This window comes from Cydia pomonella, chromosome 8, assembly GCF_033807575.1.
Source record: "Cydia pomonella isolate Wapato2018A chromosome 8, ilCydPomo1, whole genome shotgun sequence".
NCBI classification, from domain to species: Eukaryota; Metazoa; Arthropoda; class Insecta; order Lepidoptera; family Tortricidae; genus Cydia; species Cydia pomonella.
The window spans coordinates 14,446,542-14,473,199 of NC_084710.1; the positions used below are offsets into that span (position 1 = coordinate 14,446,542).

General features: G+C 36.2%; 1 protein-coding gene across 1 annotated transcript; it reads left to right on the top strand.

Moving 5' to 3' along the window:
• Window positions 1-3,163: 3,163 nt before the first annotated feature.
• LOC133520647 (uncharacterized) lies at window positions 3,164-26,612 on the top strand. The gene is made up of 5 exons (XM_061855197.1): window positions 3,164-3,876; window positions 15,333-15,396; window positions 20,650-20,858; window positions 23,360-23,516; window positions 26,095-26,612. Exons 1-5 carry the CDS (start codon window positions 3,723-3,725, stop codon window positions 26,177-26,179), a joined length of 669 nt encoding a protein of 222 aa, XP_061711181.1. The 5' UTR covers window positions 3,164-3,722; the 3' UTR covers window positions 26,180-26,612.
• The last annotated feature ends 46 nt before the right edge of the window (window positions 26,613-26,658 follow it).

Genomic DNA, 26,658 nt, shown 5'->3' on the forward strand with positions numbered 1-26,658 from the left:
TAGGCAGTGTTGCCAGGTGAGCGGAAGAGAATTATCGTATTTGAGTGTCAAAATTATCGTACCGATGAAAAAATTATCGTACGCCTATCAAAAAGGCACTACTCCCAAAATTGCTGGCAAAATAAGCTTACATGTCCAATGTATAATCAAACAAAAACGCAATTTTTGTCTAAATTGCGCAAAAAACAGTTTTATATTTGTGTATTGTTGTGATAGATCCAAATGGTTTACAGGAAATTTCGATATTTTTGACGTAAACCAAGGAGCCGAACACCCTAAAGGTGCTAGTTGTAGCCTATTTCGCAAGGAAAGTGTCATACTTTGCTTCAAAAACTAGACTTTTTTGGTGGCATTGTCTAAGAGCTGAAATTATCGTACTTTTGCGTACGATAATGCTCTTTGGAACGTACAACGTACCAGAGCCCAAATTATCGTACGTGTACGACAATTATCTTACGCCTGGCAACACTTCATAGGCGGCGCGGCGACAGACAACGAATGAAGCCGTGTCTATGGTGTGTATATTCTCTATGGTTCATCGACCGGAAGTTGGAATGTCACCGTACAATAATGTACAGCCAGAACAGTATGACCGGATAATCTAAAGGCATACCACCATACCACGAACCATTTCGTTCGTTTGTTCGTCTATTTGCCATAGTGAGGCAGATAACGAAATTTCGATAGGTATATACCACCAAAAACATTTTTATCAAAAAGGTTGCCAAGACGAGACCATAAGGCTCGCACTGTCAAAAAGTTATCAGAGCTATGGGGCCCCCCTGATCTTATGTAGAGCCAAGATTCTAACTCTACAAGCCCCAACTTCACAAACGCTAAACCTTAGAGCGTTTTTCACATTGTCCGATCCAATATCGGCTGTCGGAAGGACGTAAATTGTAAAATATATGTGCAGCTTTTTTTGAGTTGAACACCTTCCGACATCCGATATCGGTAGGTGCTTCCGACAGTTTTAGCTATGCCGGATGATATTTTTTGTTTGGGTGTGTGCAAGTGTAGCAATATGTTTCTAATAGTGTGCGTGATGACCGAAAGGGATAGACTTATGTATATTTTAGTATTGTTTGTCCTTGTCTATTGTAGGATCCTACATCCGATATCGGATCGGAAAATGTAAAAACTTGAGGTAGCGTTCTTCTTCTGGTGAGTATTATATTCTTTGCTATATAATTACTTTACTCTTTGATTTGTTAGTTGAAAGTTGAAAAAAATATAATAGGGTTGTTTCCATCTACAAATTTTAGGGCAGAATTGTATCCCAATAAATTCTTTTGGATTATAAGAACATGTTAAACTACTTTTAGGGGACCTGTAATGAACATTTTTTGTAAATATTGAATTTAAAATATCTTTTGGCACACGTCACGTGACCAAACTCGAAACGTTATTGAAGATTCTGATGACGTCACAACTCTCGGATTGACACTGTTGACAGACGATAAACAACAAATGACAAATGTCAGTTGACAGTTCGTATATTCTACGTGTGTATGTAGTTATGTGTGAAACCGTAAACTGTGACGTCACACAATTTTCATAGAGCGTTTTGGGCGCGAAAGTATCTGTCAAAATATATTTTGTTAATTTAACATATTTAAAGCCGTTTTTAGTATAAAAGTTGAATTTTAGGGCAACTTTTAGTTACTATAGAACGTAATACAAGCGTTTCAAAAAATTGGAAACAACCCTATTGTCCGGCAATACTGACGTCGTACTCTAAATGCCCGGCGAAACGGCCGGTGAAGGTTCATAGCAACCCATTAACCCGTTCGCCGCGCCTTTCGCCAGTGCCCGGCGGCCGTGTGGACCCAATAACCGCTTAAAGGAGCAATAGAGTTTTTTTTTACGAACAGAAGGCCTACCGCGAACACCGAAGTTCACAAATTGCGGGTAATTTTCTCTCTTACTGCGATCAAGACATAATAAGAGTGACATAGAAAAATGCCCGCAATATGCGAACTTCGTTATTCGCGGTAGGCCCCCTGAACTGACTCTATAAGTTTTTAAAGTTCTCAACTTGTCTAAGGAACTCTAACGTGCTTTAAGAGCCAAAAATGTAAATTTTATAGATTTAGTCTTTCAATTACACTACTTCAAATTTATCAAAACAAAAATGTAGTATAGGATATGTGTAAACAAAATTACCATTCTTGCAGTCCAAACTTTACGAAATTTACAAATAAGAGCTTTAAAATCAGTGCTTTACGCGCGTTTACCTAAACGTCCGTCAGAAAAAAAAACATGACTCTGTTTTCAAAAAAATGATTTATTAAAATAAAAGATAACAAGACGTGCTAATAGAAACCAGTACTTGTTATTTCTAATAGTTAACAAAAGGTGTACAATTTCATCGATTAAATCTATCAATGTAAAATTGATAGATTCAGTCGATTTTTGCGACTAAAATCGATAACGGCCTCTTAAGATAGTAGAACTGTCTTTACGGATTTAACGGCACCAGTCTAAAAACCTAACTTCCGTCCCTATCTCGTACTTGCCTAATTCATGTGCCCTTATGACAACTAAGAGTCGATTCGAGCAAGAGTGATATGAGGATAGATGATATAAGAAAAATAGCGCCCTTTAGGCATTCGTAGGTTCAGTGAACTTTCCACTCTGAAGTGTACCAATGAACAGCTGCCAGGTGCACGGTCCGTCTTAGTTAAATTTGCACCGATTTTATTATTTTACATTAAATTTAGAAACGTCATAATTTCTCAGAAATTAGACATTAATGATGACATAATTGCCACACATTGTCTTGGTCCGACTTTTAGGGCCACTATAAATTTATTATCAGACTGCAGTTAATTTGGAATAAATTATATCTGATGTCTGAATAAAAACAAATTAAATAAATTAAATGCCAATGTAGGTCCTAAACTTATTTTATGTTGAAAAAATAGAATGTCAATAGGTAGTATAGGTATTTTATCGCAAAATGGATTAAGTACGTAACCTGTTAGAATATATCTTTAAGTTTACCAATAATTTGCGTTATAACAAATCTGATTATGATATAATTATGTATATCTACCTAGGTACCTCTAGAGATTGGTGCGAAATTCTTGTCATCTTTGTGCATACATTAAAGATCACGAAGCTGTATTGCTTCTCTGAATCACTGCTTGAAATGTTTCTCTCATCTCTCAGTAGTCTGCCAACCACAGTCGTGTACACGCGTGCGCCACGAAAACCCATCCGCGATAAAACGCGCCAAATAACTTACGGAGAAAATACTTGACGCGAAAACAGCGTGGCTTAAAATAATGTGAGCCTAATTTAAATGATAAATTAAACAACAAATATACTGTACAAAAATATATTGACATTAACTTTAAATTGATTTTAAACTGAATATTCAAGGCGGTGATATTTTGGTACCAGGGCAAACTGCCAGATTGTCTTTATAGTATCAACAGCACAATGCATTTTACTAACATCACGTAAATAATACAAATTAGACATTTATCGAGTTTACATTTAGAAACTTGTTAATGAAGGTGTGTTTAGCGGCGCGTGTAATAAAATAGCCTATATTTAGACGAATGTAGAGCACAAAATACAGAAAAAATCATAAAAAGCGGAGAACAGCCGGTTAATTATGATAATGTCAATATTATGCAATTAATTGGTACGAAGCACGCCCGACTGGTTTGGATCACGGATTTTGACGCTCAGTGAGACTATAGTGCGATAAGATGGAGATGTCCTCGTCTGACCAGCTTGAGTCAGCTGGTGCTGACGCTACCAGCCCTGGCAGGAGAGCGGCTGTTCCTAAGATCCCTTTGGCTCTGAAGCTGTGGAGCCTATTACAGCCGCTGGCAAGATTGTGGGGATTGATCACAGCTGTTGGTAAGAAACTTGATTATTTCAGGAGGAATTTGTTGACTGTTTGTAACTGGGCGCGGCAATTATTATATTCGACTTTTGATATACTCTTTCCTACTTCTCTCCTTCCACTTTGCACTATTCTGGAAATCATCTCCATCTAACCCACAGGCGTTTAAATCTTTAGCGATGACATTGTGCCACCGCTACCTTTGCCCCTCCTGCTTGGGCTTGGCAAGGCAGAGCTAAGGGCTCTGTTGCCTACGTATTCAGACATGCCCATTGCCCAAACCACCTCAGCCGACTTTTGGAGGTTATCAGTGACGTTTCTTATTCCGAGGCAACCACAAATAAAATTGAAATAAGTACCACACTATACATACCTTCCTTTATTTTGTATGCCGGGATAACTAATTAGAGTTGATAAGGAACATACCTACCTATACATAAGGCTTACCTGGAACTTTTAGTAGGTTTATAAATAGATGGGAAGAGGGTGGTTATAATTAATTCATCGGAACTTACTCTTTGAATAACTAAAATGTACTGGGTTCGAGCAGTGTGGAATAAGTAATGTCTACTTGGCAAAGAGGTTTTTAACTGAATTATCGCCGTAAGCTCGCGCACCTTCGACAGACATGAACAGATTGCAGTGCGCCATGCCAAACTGCATAAATATTATTTAAAATTGTATCATAATTTACTGCTTTTCCTTCTTCGTTTCTGCGTTTTCGCGGTTATATTCAGAAATTAAAATTAGTTCGCTGTACGCTCGATTTAAAAAAAAAACGACTGCTATCTATTGACTTTCTATACATTTATCGTTCTATGTTTCAAAGTGGGTAATTTAATATTATGCAAAGCAGCATTCTGTCATAATCATCAGCAGGCTGAATATTTAGCGTTTTACGTTGTTTTTTTTGTCATTATCTTCAACAGCAAATATTGTTATAAGATGTGACAAAAGATAGTAATCAATTTTGTTGCTCATTGCACTGTCCTTGTTTTTGGGATAATACATGGTTAAAATTCCAATGTTTACTTAACACCTTATACCTATTCTACTGCTAAACAGAGACAGGGACTATGGGCTATAGCCACATATACACGCTACTTACATGAAGCCTATTGCGCGTGTGTGCGATCTGAACATCATACACGCGCACACAACACACACCTTTGAATTTTTTAGTACATGTATCATAGACCAACCACCTAGGCGGTTTTCTGTGTATAACGACAGGGTGGTCCAAACCTTGACGTCCAAATTTTTTTTTAGATTGCTCACGTTGTGGGCTACCAGAATATACCCCATGTATGTTAGCCGATTTTTCGTAGTTTTCGAGTTATGATTATAGTCTGGCAAACAAGTCTTGTCATATAATTATATAAATAAAAAAAAATAAAAATAAAAAGCATTTATTTCGGACAATATCCATAGGTAATACAAAAACACAAAACAATCAAAATATTTACATATAAATTACAAAAAATAAAATAAAAATATGAATTAAATTAAATTAAAAATACGGATAAAATATAGCCATGCCAAATTGCAGCTTTCTAGCACTAATGATCACGGACCAAAGCCTCGGTCGGACAGACAGACAGACCCTCAAGAAATACTATGTAAGTTTATACTTAGTCTTAGTTTTTTTTTAATACCTACACATGTGTTTTACTTGCCTCGTTTTCGAAATAAAACGTAAAGTGTTTAACTCCGGTGAAAGGCACCCTTTCAGATTAAAATGAGTGCATTTCATCCTTTGCTTAACAATCTACTATTTTTTCGCGGTAATAATAGTTGCAGCATTTTATAGTTTGAGGTTGAGGACGGCAGCGCGGTTTGTCGACTCCTCAGGGCCTACCGCGAAAAACCTACCTCTCTATCGCTTTAGTAAATTCGAGCGATAGAGGGACAGATGAGAAATTTTGGTTTTCGTTTTTTTTGCGTCGGGGTCTCTGATATAGGCTACCTCACTTGACTAGTTTAGTGGAGTCGTTATTGACGAAGAAATATTAAAACCACGTTAAAACCTATAGGTAAGTATGACAGCTTTTACAGTCCCCTAAATCTGTAGTATAAAGCTTTAGTATGTATTTATCCCTATTGTCTCTTAATTATCAGCGCGTCATCATCAAACATTGTACCAACCTATTGTAGTAATGTATTGTGTATATTGTGAAAATGTACTTATACCTATACAGGAAAATTGATAAGAAAATGCATCGCACCACTTCCGACGTTATCGTAATTTTCGTTATCTTAAATATCTCACGCATGTGTCACTCGTGTATTCTCGGTCGGTGCCATAAGAAGTTATTAGATCTACACGGTTGCCGGATTCTTGCGAAAGGGCAACCCTTATCTAGATAAGGGTGCTGGTGGTAGCAAATCATCTTTTATAATATTTGATGTGTAAAAATACTTTGTGTCTAATTGCCAATTTTTTTAAATGTTTGATATTTTTGCATATGAGCCATAACATTTCAAATGCTGTTAATTATATGCTGATACTCCGTGAAACGGGTAACGATTATTAGGCCCGACATTGGGCCTGACTGCGGATGTAAGTGGCCCTTTAGCATCCTAAAAGCAGTTTTCTGTTCCACGCAATATCAGGCACTGTTTACCAATATACTTAAATGTACTTCCACAATCAACATTTCTAGTTGAGTTTTAGTGTACATTTATTTCTGGTAATTCGGGGCAAAATATTTTTTACATTTCAAATATTGTTAACAATGTTCTGATTCTGATACCTACCTTGTGAAACGGAAAACTTAACCCGGCCATCGGCAATCCATGATGACACCGGCCCCGCCAGCCCGGCGACCGTGTAGATATAATATACGATATACTTACAGTGTGGAAAAAAAAATGGGCCCTGGAGGGAAAGTGCCTTAAAACCTTACGTTACCTCATTTTACTTAAAGGAAACATTCTATTATTTTTAAAAAGAAATGAAACTGCATTAAAAATAGTAGATTATTAACCAAGGGTGGAAAGTGAACCATATCACCCGAGATATCGATATCGCTCGAACGAAGTGAGAGCTCCAATAGTTCGAGGGTGAGACTATGAGGAAAGTCAAACACAAACAAGAAATGAAGGTTATGAGTTATGACTGCAGGTTATGAGGCTGCTGAAGGCTATGAGCAATCTTAAATTGGGTTGTGTCTTAAACGGCCTAAATGTATACGCGCCTTAAAAAAAGTGGAACCGAATGAATGAATGTAATGTAATGTAATGATAATATTTAAAACATTTATCTTGATTTATATTGATTTTTTAATAAATATTTATGTTTATTTCATAAGTACATTTAAATAATAAATACAAGTAGTATATTTTTTTCATAATACTTGGTATAAAAATGGGGAATGTAAGAGCTTTTAACTGAATAATATGGCATTTATGGCTGTCAGCCGTTGCTCGAAGTACAAAAAAAAAGTACTTTCCACCCTAGGGTGGGAAATACAATTTTTCACTCGGCTATCCGCCTATGAAAGGTGAACTTTCTGATTAGGGGAGATGAAAATAAAATTCGCTTCTCTCGCCCGGGAATAGAATAGACTAGAAATTCCAAAAAATAAACCCTCGCTATTTTATTCCACTAGTCGATACAGTTAATGTTAAAATTTCTCCTAGAAGCGTTAGGTTTTACACTCGTCTGTCGTATAAAATAACCATGAATTCGAAAATTAAAAACAAAATAATGTTTCCAAAATGAGCTAACTTAAGATAACTTAACTACTTTCCCTTCAGGGTCCATTATTTTTTTCCATCCTGTATGTAGCCGGGAACCACTTCTATTTTTTATACCTACAACTATTTGCCTCTCTAACGCTACAATTTGCAAAACGCTCGAGAGGGGGATGACGAAGTTTCAATTTTAGATGTTTGCGTTAGACCTTCAGGGGCCCACACGAGCACTCCTCAGGGGCACTTGTGATTCACAAACGGAAGTCCCTATCGAACTCCTTATAGAGGCTTCAGTTGGGTTTACTAGACAAGGTTTCGTGAGAGGGGCACCGATATTTGAATTCTTAATCATGTTTTTAATACGAATAAGTGCAGGACTCGCGCCAAATGTCCTTATCATACAAACGTAGTCCTCATTTTCCTGTCTGAATATTACCATTATTGAAAATATTTTGACACAATTCGTTGTATATATACGTTTGATTGTTTTAGATTTCTTTTATTATTATAAGAGTTAGGAGCATAAAAAAATTGTAGTACTTAAACCTGTTTTTCGTTCCAAATTTTTACAATAATATAAAGTCGAAAAGCTGTGGTTAATATAAATCAAACCATGTAAATGATATTTTCCATAATGTTAGGGAGGAAAATAGGGATTAAGTTTGAATGGAGAAACGACCGACCCTTTCCTCTTAAGTCATAAAAAGACAAAAACAAGACTTGTCTCTATACACGAAAGTTACTAACTTCAAGTAATTGGAGCCTAATCCTAGTAACTAGTTATAATTTCTCGCCGCCGCAGTCAGCTTCTGTACGGATATGATGATGAGTCTTGACGTGACAGCCTGATTATTAATGAATAATGACATTGTCACTCTTCTAATCGCGACACGTGGATGATGCCATCCATCATGCGCCAGAAGACGTAGTTTCCGGGTGAATCAAAATTGTGGGCTCTCATATCACCGTTCAGCGACCTTTTTAAGTTTCGGGAGCAGAAAAGACAAATGAGAGCAGTAAATCTGTGTGACAGTAAGTTACTTATAAGGCAACTTTTTACTCAAAACCAGCGACGTCGCTTGATGTGGCATTACACCGAGTAACGTTTTTAGGGCTCCATAGTTTTAATGAGCGTCATTTCTTTATTTTTATCTAAATACCTGTGTGTAATGCGATTTTCCTTTTATATTTGTCCATTATGCAGGCTTTTTAATTTCAGCGTTTAACCATATTTTGCTACTACTACAAGTCCGCTTTTTTTTCTGGTTAGTTACACAGTAAAAGTTGTTCAATATGTCGTAGGTAATTAATATAAGAGATAAATAATCACCTCGCAGAGTACCTATATATAAATGTTTAAAAATACGCTTCATGTACAGCCTTTATTACTTATTATATGCAGATATATATTTCGACCTATGAAATGAAATGAAAAATCTTTATTTTCATGCAAACTATTGGCCCAAAGATGCATACCTTAAAGCTAGCATACATATTATACAATATATGTTAAAAAAATATAACATTATGGCTGTGATGCATTTCGCAACCCCGCTGTGTCAGGAAGCCGGCCGCGGAATCGCCGAATCGCCGCCTTGGTGAAGGTAGGTCGCTAGACGTTCAGTCGGAGTCGGAACGCTCATCACAAAAGAATTGAAATTCGCATTGTGTCGAGATTCCAACTTCGCGACCCGGACTTGACTCGCACATACTTTGCAATACAAACAGTGCCGTCGAAGAAGTAGTAAGTCCACCTAGTTATTTTTTATTTCATTAATTTCAAGGATTCATAGAAGGAGCTTAAATTAAGTTACTTTCTTAAAGTCACCGGTATTCTACTGACTAAATTTTGGAGATAATCAATAATTTATTTATTTATTTACATATAAGGCGCCTACGTGCGTGTTTACCTTAAGGACTGTTTACACTACACTATATTCTATTACACACACACACACACACACACACACACACACACACACGCAGGCATTGATTTGTACGTTGTATCATATTGTATCTAGTATCTGTTGGAAGTTAAAGCATCACTTAGCGGAAATATAGTGCTGTAATGCTAAATTAATTACAGTTTACAGGCGCGACTGCGTTTTGACACTAACATTCGACTTAAGATAGATTCTAATTGGACAATTTGTTATGGGTTTAAAGTGGTTTTGATACGACATTGACGATCGTATTGCTGATCTCACGTACGACTTTCCCTTCATTTAGCATGCACCAATCAGCACGAGCGATCTTCAAAGGCGTCTCAAAATAAGATCTAAAACGTAACAAATTGTTAAATCAGAATTAGGCTTCTGATTTAGTAGGAATATCATAGCTGTTGGCGAGAATATTGAATTATTGCCAGCAACTTTAGGTTTGACAGCTGCTTGTCAATATGTCAATCACCTACAATTTTATTTGCAATTTCAGTAGAAAAAATGGCATTTGAACGGTGACCTTCCCACTTATCGGAAAAGTAACCACGCCCGGGATTGTCATTAAATTAAGTTGAATTAAGATTAAGGTCTACCGCTAAGTAATAACTTAAGTCTACTTTATTTGTTTTAAAGAATGTTTTACCCATACAATAAATTGGCTGAAAACTTAAATAATATAATAGTACATTACGATACAAGTGCGAAAAATAGGAAATTCGAAGCGATAAATTAAAACACGACCGAAGGGAGTGTTTTAAATCGACACGAGCGTTTTACAGTACATACGAGTATGGCACTTTAAATGTTCGGCACAGTAACGTAATATGCAAATTTTCGCACTAGTGCGATAAAGTAGCACCATATGTACTGTAAAAATATTTTACAGTACATATGGGGCTACTTTATAGCACTAGTGCGAGAAGTAGCATATAACGTTACTGTGTCGAACATTTAAAGGGCCATATGTACTGTAAAACGTTGTACGATACATGTGCGAATAGGTAATTCGCAACTCGTGTCGATTTAAAACACTCCCTTCGGTCGTGTTTTAATTTATCGCCACTCGTTTCGAATTTCCTATTTTTCGCACTTGTATCGTAATGTACTATATTAAGTCAAGAGTAGTTTAGTTTAAATACAGTACACATATAATAATTGGTAACTCTTTTTAAGTAAAACATTATGGTAAGTAGCTTTGTGCAGGATGTTTTAAGATTTTTGGTTTCCTAACGCCTTTCGCCTATGCATTGTCGATATGGCGAAAGCGACACTTTTTGCCGTTATTTTCTTTGATTGAATTCTTGTCACGTCCCTGTCTGTCCTTTTGCTTTTTTGGCCGCCTAATGAATGGCAGGCTTAGTTTTCACAATGTGCACTATACCTATGAAAAAATAACTCTTGGAGCTTGTTCTAGATGTTTGTAGTTTTTTTAGTAGGTTAAGCATAAATGCTATCTATATGTATAATTTTAACCCTATGAATTAGTACCAGATTCATATGCTTTGATAAAAAAATAACAATCAGATGCCATTATTATTATTGGCACAAGGGAGTCAATATAAACCTTACCAGAAGTTCACAGGACATTGACATTAGCATAATAACTTTTTAGTCATCCTAAGAATTAAAATGACAAAAATACGCTTTGTCATTTCTTCTAACTGCCGCTTCTAATTAATCATTCTGTAGTGTCATCTGAAAATCAACTTTAAATTAATAATAGTGGTATTTCAAGCTGATAGAATAGTTATTAGAACATTTACAACCTAAATAGAGCTCAACTATAATTCAGTTTTTTGTTAGCTTATAAATTTATTATTGTCACCTCGTGACCAACTAGGTAATTATCACCTCAAGAGACTCGTACTCGTAAGTACCTACTTGCAGACAGATTGTGAATACGGCATATAATTTGTATATACAGAATGTTTATACATAATAATAAAAAATGAACTCTGATCAACTCTGGCCAACGTGGGATTGAGTTGATCACAGTTCATATTCTGTATGTTGTAATTTATAGATTGTAATTTGGTACGTCCCACAAAAAATAAAAACATTATGTTTATTAACCTACATATATGTTTACAGTATGTGACTACAGTTGTAAAATTCACCTTGGTCATAATACTTTAGCGACAGCACGGTTTAGTTTACAGTCTCTATGCCTACTTATAAAACAATAAAGAACATTTCACGTCAGTGTTGACATTGCCAAAGAGATGATCATTGCAATTAATGTGACCAATCAAGTGAATCAAGTCAATTGATGCGTTATAACTATAAGAATGCTGCGACACAGATGTAATGCAATCATATCAGATATCGCACTTACACGTTGAATTGTCTACATACCGCACATTGTCATCTCAGCGAAATTACTTAAAATAATTCATTAGCACCCATCACGCGTGTCCTTATTAGCATCATCATTCATAACATTGCGCTTTTATAGTTAGTAGTTTCGTATCACTAAATTCTTTACTTTCGGTGATATTGTGAGTTATCATTAAATCAAGCAACCAAAAGAATATAATTGGTGTATTTGGCACTAGTAGCCCATACACATGTTATACTATTGCTAAAGGAAAGTAGCGAACGCCGCCTATGCCGCCTTATGTCTGTCTCACTCATACGTTAGCAGCTTTACTGCACGAGTTCATTGACATCAGGGCTGTAGCCACGAAAAATCAAATTTCGCAAATTGCGGGCATTTTCCTCTGTCACTCTAATTACGCCTTCATTGGAGTAAAAGAGAAAGATCCCCGCAATTTGCAAATTTCAGTTTTCAAGGTATGTCCCCAGTGTTTTGTATGATTTTCGTGTTAACAATAAGGTTTAGGCCGGAAATTAAATATCCCAATCCTATTAACAGCAGAATCGCCATGTCTTATGAAAGTGATTAAACCACAAATTGTTATAATAAAACCGTGCTACGTACACAAACAACGACAAATTAATATGGTTATTAGAAGAAAAGACAAACAGCGAATTTGTTACTTTATGAAACGTGACTCTGGTGAAATTTAAGATCTTTCAAAAGTTTTCCTTCCAAACCAAAAATTGTTGAATTTACTGAAGCATCTTCTGTTCTCTAAAAGCGTTTTGACTTAATTGTAGTTTGCAGTAGTTTGGTTTTAAGACTAAAGAGTTTAAGACTAACAGCCTGCACAGTTGGGTGCAAGTTTTCTGGCGCGGTCAGTTGAATTCCTATTTTCAAAGCATTTGTCTCTGACAAACTTAATCGGTGCTTGGTGCTAAAGCACTCGAAGTTTTACTCAGCCACTTTATGATATACTTAAATATGGCTTTTAAACTATTTTGTCATTGTACCTCACTTGCTGATCTTTGATTGTGCTGAAACTTGGATTAGGTTCTTTTGTGGGGTGTGGGGGGATTTGGTAGGTATTTACTTGATTCATATCAATTCATATTGATTAGGTATAGTAAAACCCCCTAAGAGTATGATGAGACTGGCACCAGTAATGGGATGGTACAGACAAATCCTGTAAAATAAGTATTTACCATCAGTTTTTAAACGATGGCAGCATTTTACCTCAAACAAGAAGAATAGAGCTACTTAAGTTTAATTTTTCATTGATATTTGTAATTTTGAAAATTAATGGCGTGACTGACTGCCATGACTGGAGCAAAAAAAAAAACATAGTTTTAATTTGTTGTCCTACTCCTCTACTGTTATCTGTCATTTATACATTCATTAACACGAATATACGAACATACATAAAAGGTTTCAAGAAAAGTCTATAATCCTTCCTCCTTCCTCATAACAGCACTTGTGCTTTAAAAATCGCTATAACGTTACTGTGATTAATGGCTACCTACCTAACACAATCAAAACTAATACAGTTTCAATCTAAGTGCATTGCTGCTAACTTACAAAATATTCACTTGGTTGCATAGTAGAAACAATTGCTTCATATGTCAGAGACGCGTACGTGACACCTGTAATATAGCAACATCCATAGACTACGAAGACCGCTTAGCGTTGCTTGTTAGTCTCCACTCCATAGGCTACTGTGGCCAAAATCGAGAAAAACTGTCCAAAAATTTAATTTATTAAAGCGCAAGTACAGTCAGCATCAAAAGTAGCGGATCAAATAAGGCTTCATAAGTATCTACCATTCTGTAACAGCTTAACAAAAAGTGATGTGTTTAATATAGAACAACAAAGATTGTAAAAGATATACTTTTGATCGCGAATTCTAGAAATTTATCTATATTTGGAAAAGTTATCCGGAATATCACATACTTTTGGCGCGTTGTTTCATCCGCTACTTTTGATGCTGACTGTACCAGGGCCTCATGAGTTACTAGAAGGTGTCGCTGACCGGCTGCAACAAGGTATGCTCGCGTAGCTTAGCAATATATTTTTGCTTTGTTTACCTAAATTAAGATTTATGTTTGTTGACTCGTAGGAAAAGTATTGTATGCAACGTTGCATAAGTGGGTCAAAAAATGCTCGTGGCGTATTCCTATACAATGTTTGCCTACTACTTTGTAACTCACCCCACTCGCCTTTTTTGACCCTTCTTATACAACGGTTGCATAAAACACTATTATAATATTAAAACCAATTAAGTACAACATCTTTCATTAAATAGGTACATAGAAAACATAAAGGACGAATAGGACATTTAACTTTTAACGCATAAAGCAGTAGAAATTTTACAGGTGTCGGTGAAATATCAAGAATACTCCAAATCTTTTTATCCAACATTTTAGGAATGAATCAGAGTGAATGAATACTTAAGTAAAACATGCGCGGCAGCTTGGAAAATAAACCGCACGTTGTTTTTGACAAATGTTTTGGCATCATCGTTAATATTCAACACGCGTATTTTAGGAGTGCACGCTAACGGAACCGGAAAGGTGTACTCGTAGCAAAATTTTAATGAAAATGTACCTCTACGGGATCAAATATAAAATATCGCGAATCAATTTTGATTAGTTTTTTTGCTTATTAGTACAATCTCAGATTGAGTTTTGAAGTGAATATTCGTAGTAGTCGACCCCCAACACTGCAAGCTGTTAAATTAAAACAAAAAACCTTCTTGAATTACTGCAGAATATACTCGTAAAATATAATAAATACTTTCATTCATGGGGATTCGATTCACAGATGAATGATCTTTGATTTATAAGCTGGTGAAAACCGAAATTTTAAGAATTTATTTACGTAATTGGCATGAACCTTAACAGAAATAAATATGAACGCGCTTGAACACTCAATGATCAATGCTACACCCCCAATCAAAGTAACCCCACTCTACCGAAGCGTAACTGAGCAAATGATGCTACTGTTGGTGTTTTTAATGGTTCCTATAGTTACAAATAACCAATTATAGTTTAACCATTGTATGGAATATCGATACCAACAACAATAACTGAACAGTCGTTATAGTTACATTATTATAACATTATTTATTTATTATTTATTTATTTAATATTAGCACTAACAGATAAACCTTACATGCTAACACTCAGATTACATTTAGGTATATTTACTTCTTAACTTATAATAGCAATATACAATACATTTCTTTTTTTTTTTTAGGTAGTTTGTTACATATTTAATTTTAACAATTTGAAATATAATTTAGTTTATAAAGGCTTAAAGTATAGCTATGTTTATTTTGTGTTGGAAGGTAATAGGTAATTATATTAGAAGGTAATAGAACTTTTTGTGACTAGTATCTCCAGGTAATGGCTTGATGCTACCAAAAGTTTTGATTCAGGGGTAAAAAAAACATCCAGGGAGCTGTCGCTGTTTAGAATAACGTTTAGTTTACAATAACGTTATTCTTATTTTTCAGTGATGAGTGGCGCCGGTTCCGAACTCGTGGTGCTTGGGCGAGGGGCATCAGGGCCGGGCTTGCTGTGAGTACGTCATTTCATTTTTAACTATAATATAAATATATGGTGTTAAACGGTTTTAAACCACACACACGATAATTCGTTCTGCACTGACATCAGAATGATAATTTAGCTATCAATTATCATTCGTCTCACTCGCGCCAATACATGTACAGACAAGTACAAGCTTAATGCACGATAACTAAATTACATTATTTAGGTATCATTCTGATGTCAGAACGTTCGAATTGTTGTTTCTGATTGATCTAGGCAATTCTGAATACCAATTTAAAAACGGGTCTTGTGTACTTTACCTACTTGATGGTTTATTAATAAACATGCATAAGCCTTTAAGTGCCTACCTATGATATAGGTATCAAAAGTTTTTTTGATACCTATCTCATTTAGGTAGGTTTGGCATTGGTAGCAGTAATTTTGGTGGATCTAAACCTTAATAGTATTCAACATTGCACAAGCACTTTGTCATGCCTGCGTAGCCAACGTGCCTATCGTTCACGCTCCGTAGCGAACGAAACGCAACTGTCACAGTCGCGCTAATACGGAAGAGTGATAGAGAGAGATGACTACGATACGCTACGGAGCGTTAACGATTGTAACGTTGGCTACGCGGCCTGACACCCTTTTAAGGTTCTACCGGGTAACAAAGGCCAACTCAAAAAGCTCCCGTGCACTAACTACCTATCCACTGTTGTCACATTTGAAAACTTGTTCAAAAGCCTACCTTATTATACAAAGACAAGGTATACAGTTGTTTTCAAATGCGGTTGCGGCTTAGCAGGCTAGTACACGTCTCCTCGTCCAGGAATTATTCATTACGGATGCATAAAGTAGGTAGGCAATGATATTCAGTACACCAACTCACTGAAATATCTAATCTGAAAAGTAGGAAATTCTGGACAGAGACAAGTTTATTTTGAATACTGTTAATATCCATACTAGGTCCTCATCAAATTTAAATTTACACAGCATCACTTCACACCATTTAGTAAGGTATTTAACTGTGAACATCCAATGCGCTTTAATTTCCACCGGTTGTAAATTAAAAAATACTGGAGAGATGGCGGTTTGTGCAGTGAATGTGTGTCACAACTTATCAGTAAATAAAAACATATCACCTTTTATTACATATCACGCGTAAGTATCGAGTTTAATATGATATTTGTACGTAATTGTGAATACAGAAATCCAATACTTCGTCAGCCGCCATTACTTATAAATGTTGCCAGTAAAATGAATCATTTTTCCTCTAAATAAGGCATGACGTTTACATTCTAAAATAAATACGCCTACTTTAAATTCTTTGTATTATTAAAGAAAATTATATTTTTCATTATTTCATTTCAAAGTATGTCTATACCGAACAGCGTCGGCTCGTGAAGTACCTCACTTTTTGTACATAAGTATAGAAATGTACTCGAGTATAGTATCTTTTGCAATTTTTTTTTTAAGTTTATTCAGACATTTGTAAAATAAAATAAAGTTGTAAAAGTTAATACTGCTACTGACTGCGATATTACTGCCGACTGCATTACTACAACAATGTCAATATTCCTCGCAGAGACATCGATTTTGACACTTGCAACAATAAGTTGCACTGCTGCCGACTGCAATATTAATTGCCGCAAATGTCAAAAATCCTGGCACCGACAATGATTTTGATATTTTCAACAGTAACTAGTAAGGCAGTATTGTCGCTACAATACTGCTGCCGACTGCATTACTACAATCACACTCAAATTTTAAGGGTTCACATCAATCAAGTAGGGTTCATTGTGATAATGCAACCCTAAAAAGCTTTTGTACAAAATTAAGAAAATTACACACTTCAAAATTATTGATAACAAAGTCTAAGAATGTTGTTAAAATACCCCTACTCTGACGGGAATAAATAAATACTCGCAACATATTTTTGTATACGTGCATTTGTTGCTGAGCGTATGACATGAGCGTCACACGCACACATCGATAGTGTTTCGGCTTCACTTTTGACGGATTAGCGATTAGATCTGTCGACTAGGCGTCTATGTGTGATAGGTCAGTGCCTAGTGTGATATACAAACTTTTCTGAAATAGTTGATACGTTACGAGCTACAATTACAACAGTCTTTACAGTGCATATGGTGCTACTTTTCCGTACTAGTGCGTAAATTAGCACATTATGTAACTATGTCGAAAATTTAAAGGGTCATATGTACTGTGTCGGCTTACGTGAGCGAATAACTCGCGAACGCGAAAAGGCGCGGCGCGGGTGAATTCAATCCTTTGATACCTATGGAAGTGTCCTACGTGGGCGATCTCGTTGTGAACGCGAATGGGTGGGCCGCGTCGCATCGCGAGTTATTCGCTCACGTAAGCCACTGCGTAAAACGTTGTACGACACATGTACGAATAGGTAATTCGCAACTCGTGTCGATTTAAAACACTCCCTTCGGTTGTGTTTTAAGTTATCGCCACTCGTTACGAATTTCCTATTTTTCGCATTTGTATCGTAAATAACTATTATAGTTTACTTATCTCTGCTTTAGAATGGAAATATTAATAGTCCGAATGCAACGAATAGAATTTGCGTGGAAATCAGGTGTCAGAAGTTAAATGAACTGTTTGTTGTGTTTGTGTACCTATTTTTTTGTTGACGATGCTTCTCGTTTAATGCTTATGTAGCGTAGGAAACTGTACTCTTATAATATATTGGTTTTTAAACTATGGTACGGTTAGCTGCAGATAAAAGGTACCACCCGTGCATACAAACTTCTATGCAGGGGCGGTACCTTTTCTCTGCAGATAAAATCTATATTATAGTAGTTAGGTGTGAAATCGTACTAGCATTTTCACGAAAATTAGTTTTCTCGAGTATTCACTCTCTTGCAGCAGAAAATAACGTCTATAATTTATCATCACATTAACCTGTGGTCGTAGATGTTTTTAGTTTTGATTGCAAATATAGGTATATTTTTTATCATTCAAGAATTAAAACGTGCATAAAAATACCTCTCTATCTCAATAGGCGATGAATATTTTAATAAGGCCCATAATAGATTATTTAACCTTGCCATAATTATATTATATCAAGTTACGCAAACGTTATTTTATCATTTAAAATTTTCAATCTGAAATTAGTCTATCCCAAACAGAATTCAGTGAAAGTAGGTCCCTACAATTATATGGTCTTTTTTCGATGGGAAAAAATACGACATTTATTTTGCATTATAATTTATGCGTGTTGATGTCCCAATATGCATAACAAGCGTACAGGCTATTTGAAAACTCATTGAATTGTTTACCGTATTCACGCGCAACAAATTTATAATGTGTCTATCTACAGTCATTCTTCATTATTAGTGGCGGGGTACCATATACAGGTGGAAAAAAAATATGAGCCCTGGAAAGAAAGTACCTTAAAACCTTAAGGTAGCTCATTTTACTTTTTTGTTTCCTTTAGGAAAAATCCGTTTATTTTTAAAAGAAACCAAGCATCAACAACCTGTTGATTGTTGTTGTTGGCATTCAAGGGTTTTTTTAACTATTTGCTTGTCTAAAAATATTATTGTGTACTAAATACCTAATGTTTCTTGAAGAAATTGTAATATTAACATTAACTGTATCGACTACCGGTATAAAATAGGGATTGCATTTGTTTTGAATTTTTAGTCGATTCAATTCCCGGGCGAGAAAAGCGAAAAAAAAGTAATTCAATGTTTCCTTTAAGTAAAATAAACAGTTTAAGTAAAAACTCAAAGTTTTAATGCACTTTCACTCCAGGGCCAATAATTATTTTCCTTCCTGTATGTCTATCTTCTATGATTGTGTGTTGTTAATTCCAAGGACGCACTGCCGACGTATTATTTGTTTTTCTCAAAACAAATATTTGTGGCGCGATACACGCGATTTCGACATCACGAATAACTTTTCAGTGACACTTGAGGTGACACTGAACGAGGGATTTTGTTGTTGTACCCAAAATGAATTTTAACGAAAACAAAATCAATCCGCACTACAAATAAATATGATAATTTATGACTTTATTTATGGATACAAACGGGAACAGTGAAATTACATATCAATTAGTTTTATCCTGCCGCCCACAAACCGGAATCATTTAGAAAAATGCAATTTTTTTCTGAAATAAAATTCTAAATTACCATATTTTTTTAGACCTTGGAGCTGCTAGAGTTATGGATAATAAGTTACATTTTGTACACAAGTAAAACAATAGTACATTACGATACAAGTGCGAAAAATAGGAAATTCGAAACGAGTGGCGATAAATTAAAACACGACCGAAGGGAGTGTTTTAAATCGACACGAGTTGCGAATTACCTATTCGCACATGTATCGTACAACGTTTTACAGTACATATGGCCCTTTAAATGTTCGACACAGTAACGTAATATACTAATTTTCGCACTAGTGCGGTAAAGTAGCACCATATGTACTGTAAAATATTTATACTGGTATGTTGATGGAAAAAAATTGGCCCCTGTACTAAAGGGGACGGACAGTATATTTTCTTAATCTAGGTTACAAGGGTCCATTAATATGTAATTCATGTATCAGTAATACAAGTTTGTATATATTCCACTCTGCCTTTTATCTGGTTACGTGCAACTCAACAATACGAGATCTTGGCACAATAACAGGGATAGTTGGAGTGTCCTCCAACTACATAGATGCAAAGCCAAATACACAGCCGAAATGAGTCGATACTCAAGAAAATCAAGAGGAAATGAAATATTTGAAATTAAAAAATTTAATAATATAATATTTTATTTTTTTATTTCCTCTGGAGTTGCAGGTGTACATAGGCTACGGAGACTGCTTACCATCAGGCAGGCCGTATGCTTGTTTGCCACCGACGTAGTATATAAAAAAAAATGTAATAAGAACTAGCGACCCGCCCCGCCTTCGCGCAGGTTAACAAATTTTACACTTAAAAACCGCATGAAAATCCGTGCAGTAGTTTTAAGTTTATCCGAACATACATACATACAGACGCGGCGGGGACTTTGTTTTATAAGATGTAGTGAAATGATAATGAAAAAGTCAACTATTTATACAAAAGTCAAAGCTTAAATTTGATTCGATATTATTAGCACGTTCGTCGTGATACTATAATATTATAGTTGAGACTATCACACTATCATTTTTTCGGCTTGGACCAGTAGAGTGAAAAAAGTTCTGATATTTTACATATGTACAATTAACTCAACGTTTCGCGTCAATAGCTGGCTGCGGGCTATTAACTTTTTTTTTTGGCAGCGTCGGATCAGCCTGTGTTCTCATACTGGAGACGATGTGGGTCGCGGCGCTGTTCGTGGACGTGCTGTGCCGCCGCGGGGAGTACACGCTGCCGCTGCGGTGCTGGGACTTCACGCGCTGGTCGTGCGGCCGCGCGCGCGCTCCTGCATACGCGTGCGCCGCTACAGCGCTGCTGTTCGCTGACCTCACGCTGCTGGCTACTATATCAGGTATATATAGATAGCAAGACGATGTGGGTCTATAGCGTCACTATCGACGCTGTTCATGATTGTGCCGGCACAGGGATGTGGGATGATACTAATCGTGCACCGGCGGTTAGCTGAACACAAGAGCCGAGTTGTAGGCCGACATTAGATGCGCGTGCACTTAGCGTGAAGCTAAGCAAGGTATGAGGTCGTCCGCAGGCAGTTCGATCTAGATTTGACACATAGCAATAAGGAAATTTGACAACATATATCTTATTCTCGTAAAATCTAACTTAACTCATCCTTTTTCTTTTAAACAAGTTGGGTTTCGCAGATTGGCACTAAAAGAACATACTTTACATACGTGGTCACGCAGTTCTATAGATTCCGGTACTATGATCATCTGAACAGAATTGTATTTCATAATTTTGAATTCTTACAGCTGACTGTAACTCCCAATCCAAGTTCCTAAGAATACGTCTTTTCTACACTATATTCGCATCGGCATGATATATACTTAGGTATCTACTTTTTTCCAAGACACGCTAAGAAAATACTGAAATATTCCAGCAAATAAAATACCGCTACACATAAAAGCTTAAGAGTTCGTAAATACGGCAAAGTTTGAGGGCTTTTCATAACTACAGACCAACTAACCTCAGAGACTGCTTGTCCAAAATTTAAATTTAGTTAACCCACTGGGGATTTCAGAACATAAAAGAAATACACATCCCGATATTCCCGGAGATATATTTTTTCTCAACTGTAAGCCGGCGCTTAGATTGTTATTCTGATTGTTTTAGTACCAACTGAGCGCAGACGAGCTTTTGTTTCCTTCCGAACCAATATATGAGGACACTTCGATTTCAAATACTTTTTTCGGATTCCGAGGCCATAGACAGCATGGTCATCGGTCACTTGCGCTTGGTAAGCAGGAAATAACCTAATCTGATCAGAATTGGAAATTGAAAAATTAGTTACTGGGCTAAGGAATTTCTTCGGGAAATAATTTTTAAAGCTGCACTCTTCTAACTCGAACAAAACTAATTTGTCATCAATGAATATATTTACGCACTCCAAAGGCGAAATCGACAAAGTGTTCGAGTTTTAAAGATTTCCAAAAATGATGCCACAACACAAAAATCTTTATATCGTAATTTCTAGTTAGAACTGAATGGGTTAGATAGATCTTTTTGCTTTTGGTGATATGAAGCTTCTTTATAGCTACGAGTAGCTATAAGGAAATTGTAAGTAGGTAGGTACTTAATTGCCAAAAATGGTAAATTTATAAGGCTTCTTTAATCATCATCGTTTCTTATTTAGGGGTCATCATAATCAATACTATTGAACGACACTATATTTTGATATATGTCAACGTTCCTTTTATTTACGTTGTCAAATAGTTACCCGCAGACACTGTACGTTTTTGGCTCAGTGTCAGCCTAGGATTGTTTTTTTTTGTTTGTTTTAAAATGATATGCGGAAATATGTATTCGGGGTGGACTTACTGAATGACGTGCTGGTACGAAATGGTCTAAGGAGACCTTTCCAAAGTTTTTGTTTATCGATTATGAGCACTTTTACTGTTAAGTGGAAAAATGTAAGTATGTGAGTGAAAAAAATGTTTTGACATGTTTTTATGCTATTAGCAATTGATTTTTTTGCTAATTAATTTCATTTCTATCCAGGATGAAAAGAAATCAATCTAGATCATGATCATGATCATGATCCCATGGGGTCTAGCCAAGATGACAATAGTTTGCGCTACGACAAAGAAACGCTTTCTGTATCTGTATCACTCGTCCTTATTGGTGCGATAGAGAGACAGCGTTTCGTTGCCGTAGCACAACCGTTTGTCATCTTGGCTAGACCCCCAGGATACTATTAAAGCCATAAATGTCAAATAATGGTCTTCTCTTGGAGCGATATTTTTTGAACAAATGAATGAAATACAGTTCTTGTTTGATTTTTTTAAGCCAACATATATTTGCAGTAACATTACTATTCGTGACGTACCTACCGACTTACATAACTACCTATTACAAAACGTGACAGCTTTATTAGTGAGCTGTTAAAAGATTACGATGTCGGTAATCCGGATCGGTAACACCGTGACCGTAACAATTGCGGTATGAACTATTTCATGGTTCCAGCATTCATTCTGTAGGTAATAAATGAGTATAATGGACTGTCGAGTAAAACGGTGGCAGGTAGTGCGATCAAACCAGACAGCGCTACAATACCCTTAGCATTTAAAGAAAGTAACTTGCAAAATGAATTAGATATCGAGGATTTTAGAGGGAATACTATATCATGATACAAATGTAGACTAAAAGCTCCACAGTGGGCGCAATCTTAAAACGAATTAATCAAATTGAATGAAGAGAAACTCTAGAAAAAGACGCTTAATGAAGAGAACGCTTCCTTTCGAATTAAACAACACTAAAGACCCCGATTAGCTAAGGACCGTAGGTTCTTCTCTACGGCTACATGGATAAAATCTTACTTAGTTTTATCTTCCCCAGGTGGCATGTTGTTGGTATTAGCGGCGCTCCGAGCTGCAATACCCTTCTCGCCTAACGCGACGCATGGGCCGCACTCACCCCGGGCCGGTAGCTCTCTACTCAGTCAGCTGGACTCGCCGTTGCCTGATGTGTTCTACTCGCAGGCTGTAAAGGAAAGGTGATAATTTTCGACTTACACTACTTAAAAATGCATTTACCCACGAAACGCACATACCCCATGCTGGCAGCTCTCTGCTCACTCCTTAGTCAACTGGACTCGGACATTGCCTGATGAATTCTACTCGCAGATTCAAAAGGAGAGGTCCTGCTATTTGAACTGTATCTACCAGTTCTAGAAGTCCCACCCTATACGACGCATGGAACGCACTCGCCACGCGCAGGCAGCTCACGCTCAGTTACCTGGAACTTGAATCTTATTTACTTACCATACATTTATTCACTGTGCTGGAACCGGACCTAAATGTTTAAGTGAGTTCGTAATTCCTGTACCCAATGTTTTTCATCACACTTGCGATGTGAGGAAAAAATCATCTTCTGCTTAATTTCGGACCTATATTACAGCTCTTTAGGTCATGGGTTTTACGGAACGCGTCGCCTACGAGCAAGTGTGATGAAAAAAATATTTCACAGACTTACTGGAGTGGAGAATCTCTCATTTCGAAATATGTTAATGAGATTCAACATTAATTCAAAATAGTCCACGTAGCAATTGCTCGATATAAACAAAAAAAAAAACGAACAGCAAGAACGTTGTTAATTTCTACTCCCAGCCTATCCCGCCTTCCGGCTAGACTCGCTGGTGTTTCCGCGCAGCTGCTAAAGACAGGTTAATTGAATGCCTGGCCTCTTTGAACGTTAGTCAAGTTAAAACAAAGCGTGAAAATGTTGTTTTATTTGTTTTGTGAACGTTTCTCTTCTCACTTAGTGATGTTATGGCCGGGAACATTGGGTAATTGCCACCGGTAATATTGTCTTGTTGCCGATAGCGAAAAGTGACAAGCTTTTGTCAATTATTTTACATTCTCTATCTAATGGATGTTTACCACAATCACTACTAGGGTAAGGCTTCTAAAAAAGATTTCCACAATGATCGGTTTTTTGTTGTCCTTCTCATCCAACGGTTCCCTGAGAACTTGACCAGCACGTTGATACAGTCACCATCAGATAATTCAGATATATTGGAGCGGCCAAGGCGCACTAGAATATCTGAATATGCACTTTAACATCTTGATAATAGAGGCTTTGTGATATCAAAATATTTCTGAAGACCTTTGCCGCTCCGATTTATCTGGCGGCTACTGTACCTATCTTTTGCCTTCATAGTCTTCATACGCTGCGTCTTTCGATTAAGTACGAGTATACAAATTTACCAATGTGAACGCAATATTTTCTGGTAAAAATATGAAAAAAAAAATGCGATTTGTGTTTGTTGCTTTCTGCATTACGTTTATTTGAAAAATTACCTGGGACAGGAATCTAGGCAACTAGTGTCACTATTTTCATTATAAAGTCTACAGAGGTCTGGAAGGGCAACAATGGCAAAGGCGCTTAGATTAAAATTATGATTTCGTAATTCCAACATCCCCTGTCCACTTTCAAGCGACTCGCAAATGTACATTTTATGAATAATTCGTAGGATAACATCGTGCATAATATAGAAATGAGTTCCCTCCCTGGCTTCTATTGAAATAACCGGAACGCCAAGTTTTACCTCCTCTGGGAACCATTCAATCGGTATCCTATCCTCCGTTGTGATATTTTACAAGTAGGTATTATGGAAGTAGAGTTATTTGGATGAAAACAGTTGACCATTTGATATACCGTTTACGGAAACTTGCCTGTTCGAGAAAAAAAAATCATAGCGCGTATTAAGATAAGTTAATGTCTTTGTCGGTATTCATTATGTTAGCCCTAAGAAAACGTATGAAATAAAACCTTCCACGCGTGCTGCGATTTCAAAATATGATTTATTCAAGTAGGCCAAGAAACAAGCACTTTTGAATAGTCTTACAAATATATCATCTTTAGTTAATCAAAGCAATTTGTTGATATTGAAATATTGAATAGTTATAAATATATCTAATTTAACAATAACAATTTCACAATAAGATCGCCAATCATTAAATTATAAATTGTATAAATAATACTAGTCTACTAATTAGTGTTTCTTAAATAACATCATATTCAAATTTAATAAAAATAATTAATCATTTCAAGTCACAATTAATCCCATCCAATCCCTTTCTAGTGAGTACATAAATAGAATGAGATTCTCGCCTCTTCTTTTGTAAATATTATCATATCGTTAAGAAAATTATGTGAATTGAAATCGATTTTCGACGATCTATTGTGACTAAGTTGGTTCATAGAAAATTTAAGTGAACCGCTTGGCTAAACGTATTATGGCTACCTTTTTAGCTTTTTACACGATTATCAATTTATTACAACGTTCATAAAAAAAAAAACAGTTCTTAGGGTGCGCTTCGACCAGAGATTGCGAGAATACGTTGCGGTTTTTTTTGCGTGAAAGAGGGTTTTCTTGGTGGTTCTTCGCTATGTTACATAGAAATCGATCCAACAGTTTCAAGAGTACAAGCTGTTTTACAAAATAATGTAAGGCATTTTTGGCATAAGATGGATTTTGTTGGCATATAGCGTAGGGGGTTTTACAACAATTTTATATTTAATAGTTATTGACGTATTTGCATCAACTAATTTAATTTTCTTGTTTGCAGGTGTGAAGAGATGACCGTGTTGGATCTAAAGGTGCCCGATAGGCCCCGCTCGCCTTCGCCTAAGCCCCCCCTTCTAGAGCTATGACTCAATTCTCTTAAATCGTTACTTTGAATTTATGCTTTTTTCATTGCCGTCTCAGTCTCACGCAATTATTTGTCTTCATAAATAGTATATGAGTCATAAATGGTCTACATATACAAAAATGAAAATATTTCTACTGCATATTATTGACATTGGGAACAGAATAAACGGTAGCAATAAACTGTTATGACTCAAACGTAGGATTTTGGCATAAGATTCAATTTGTCTAAATGTATAAGTTTAGATGGAAAGGTAGGTAGTAAAGCTATGGTAATAAGAATCTAGAAATACTTAATTAGGTATTTATTATTACTCTACAACCTACCGAGCAACTGTGATAGCCTAGAATAATATTAACTTAATATCACTTAAAATGTTACAACGGCGTAAGGTTACAATGGACTTTTGTACTAAGTTTATAAAACTTTGAAACACAGGTTGTTTGTATTATTTCTGGAACGTATATCCTTGGGCTTTGATCT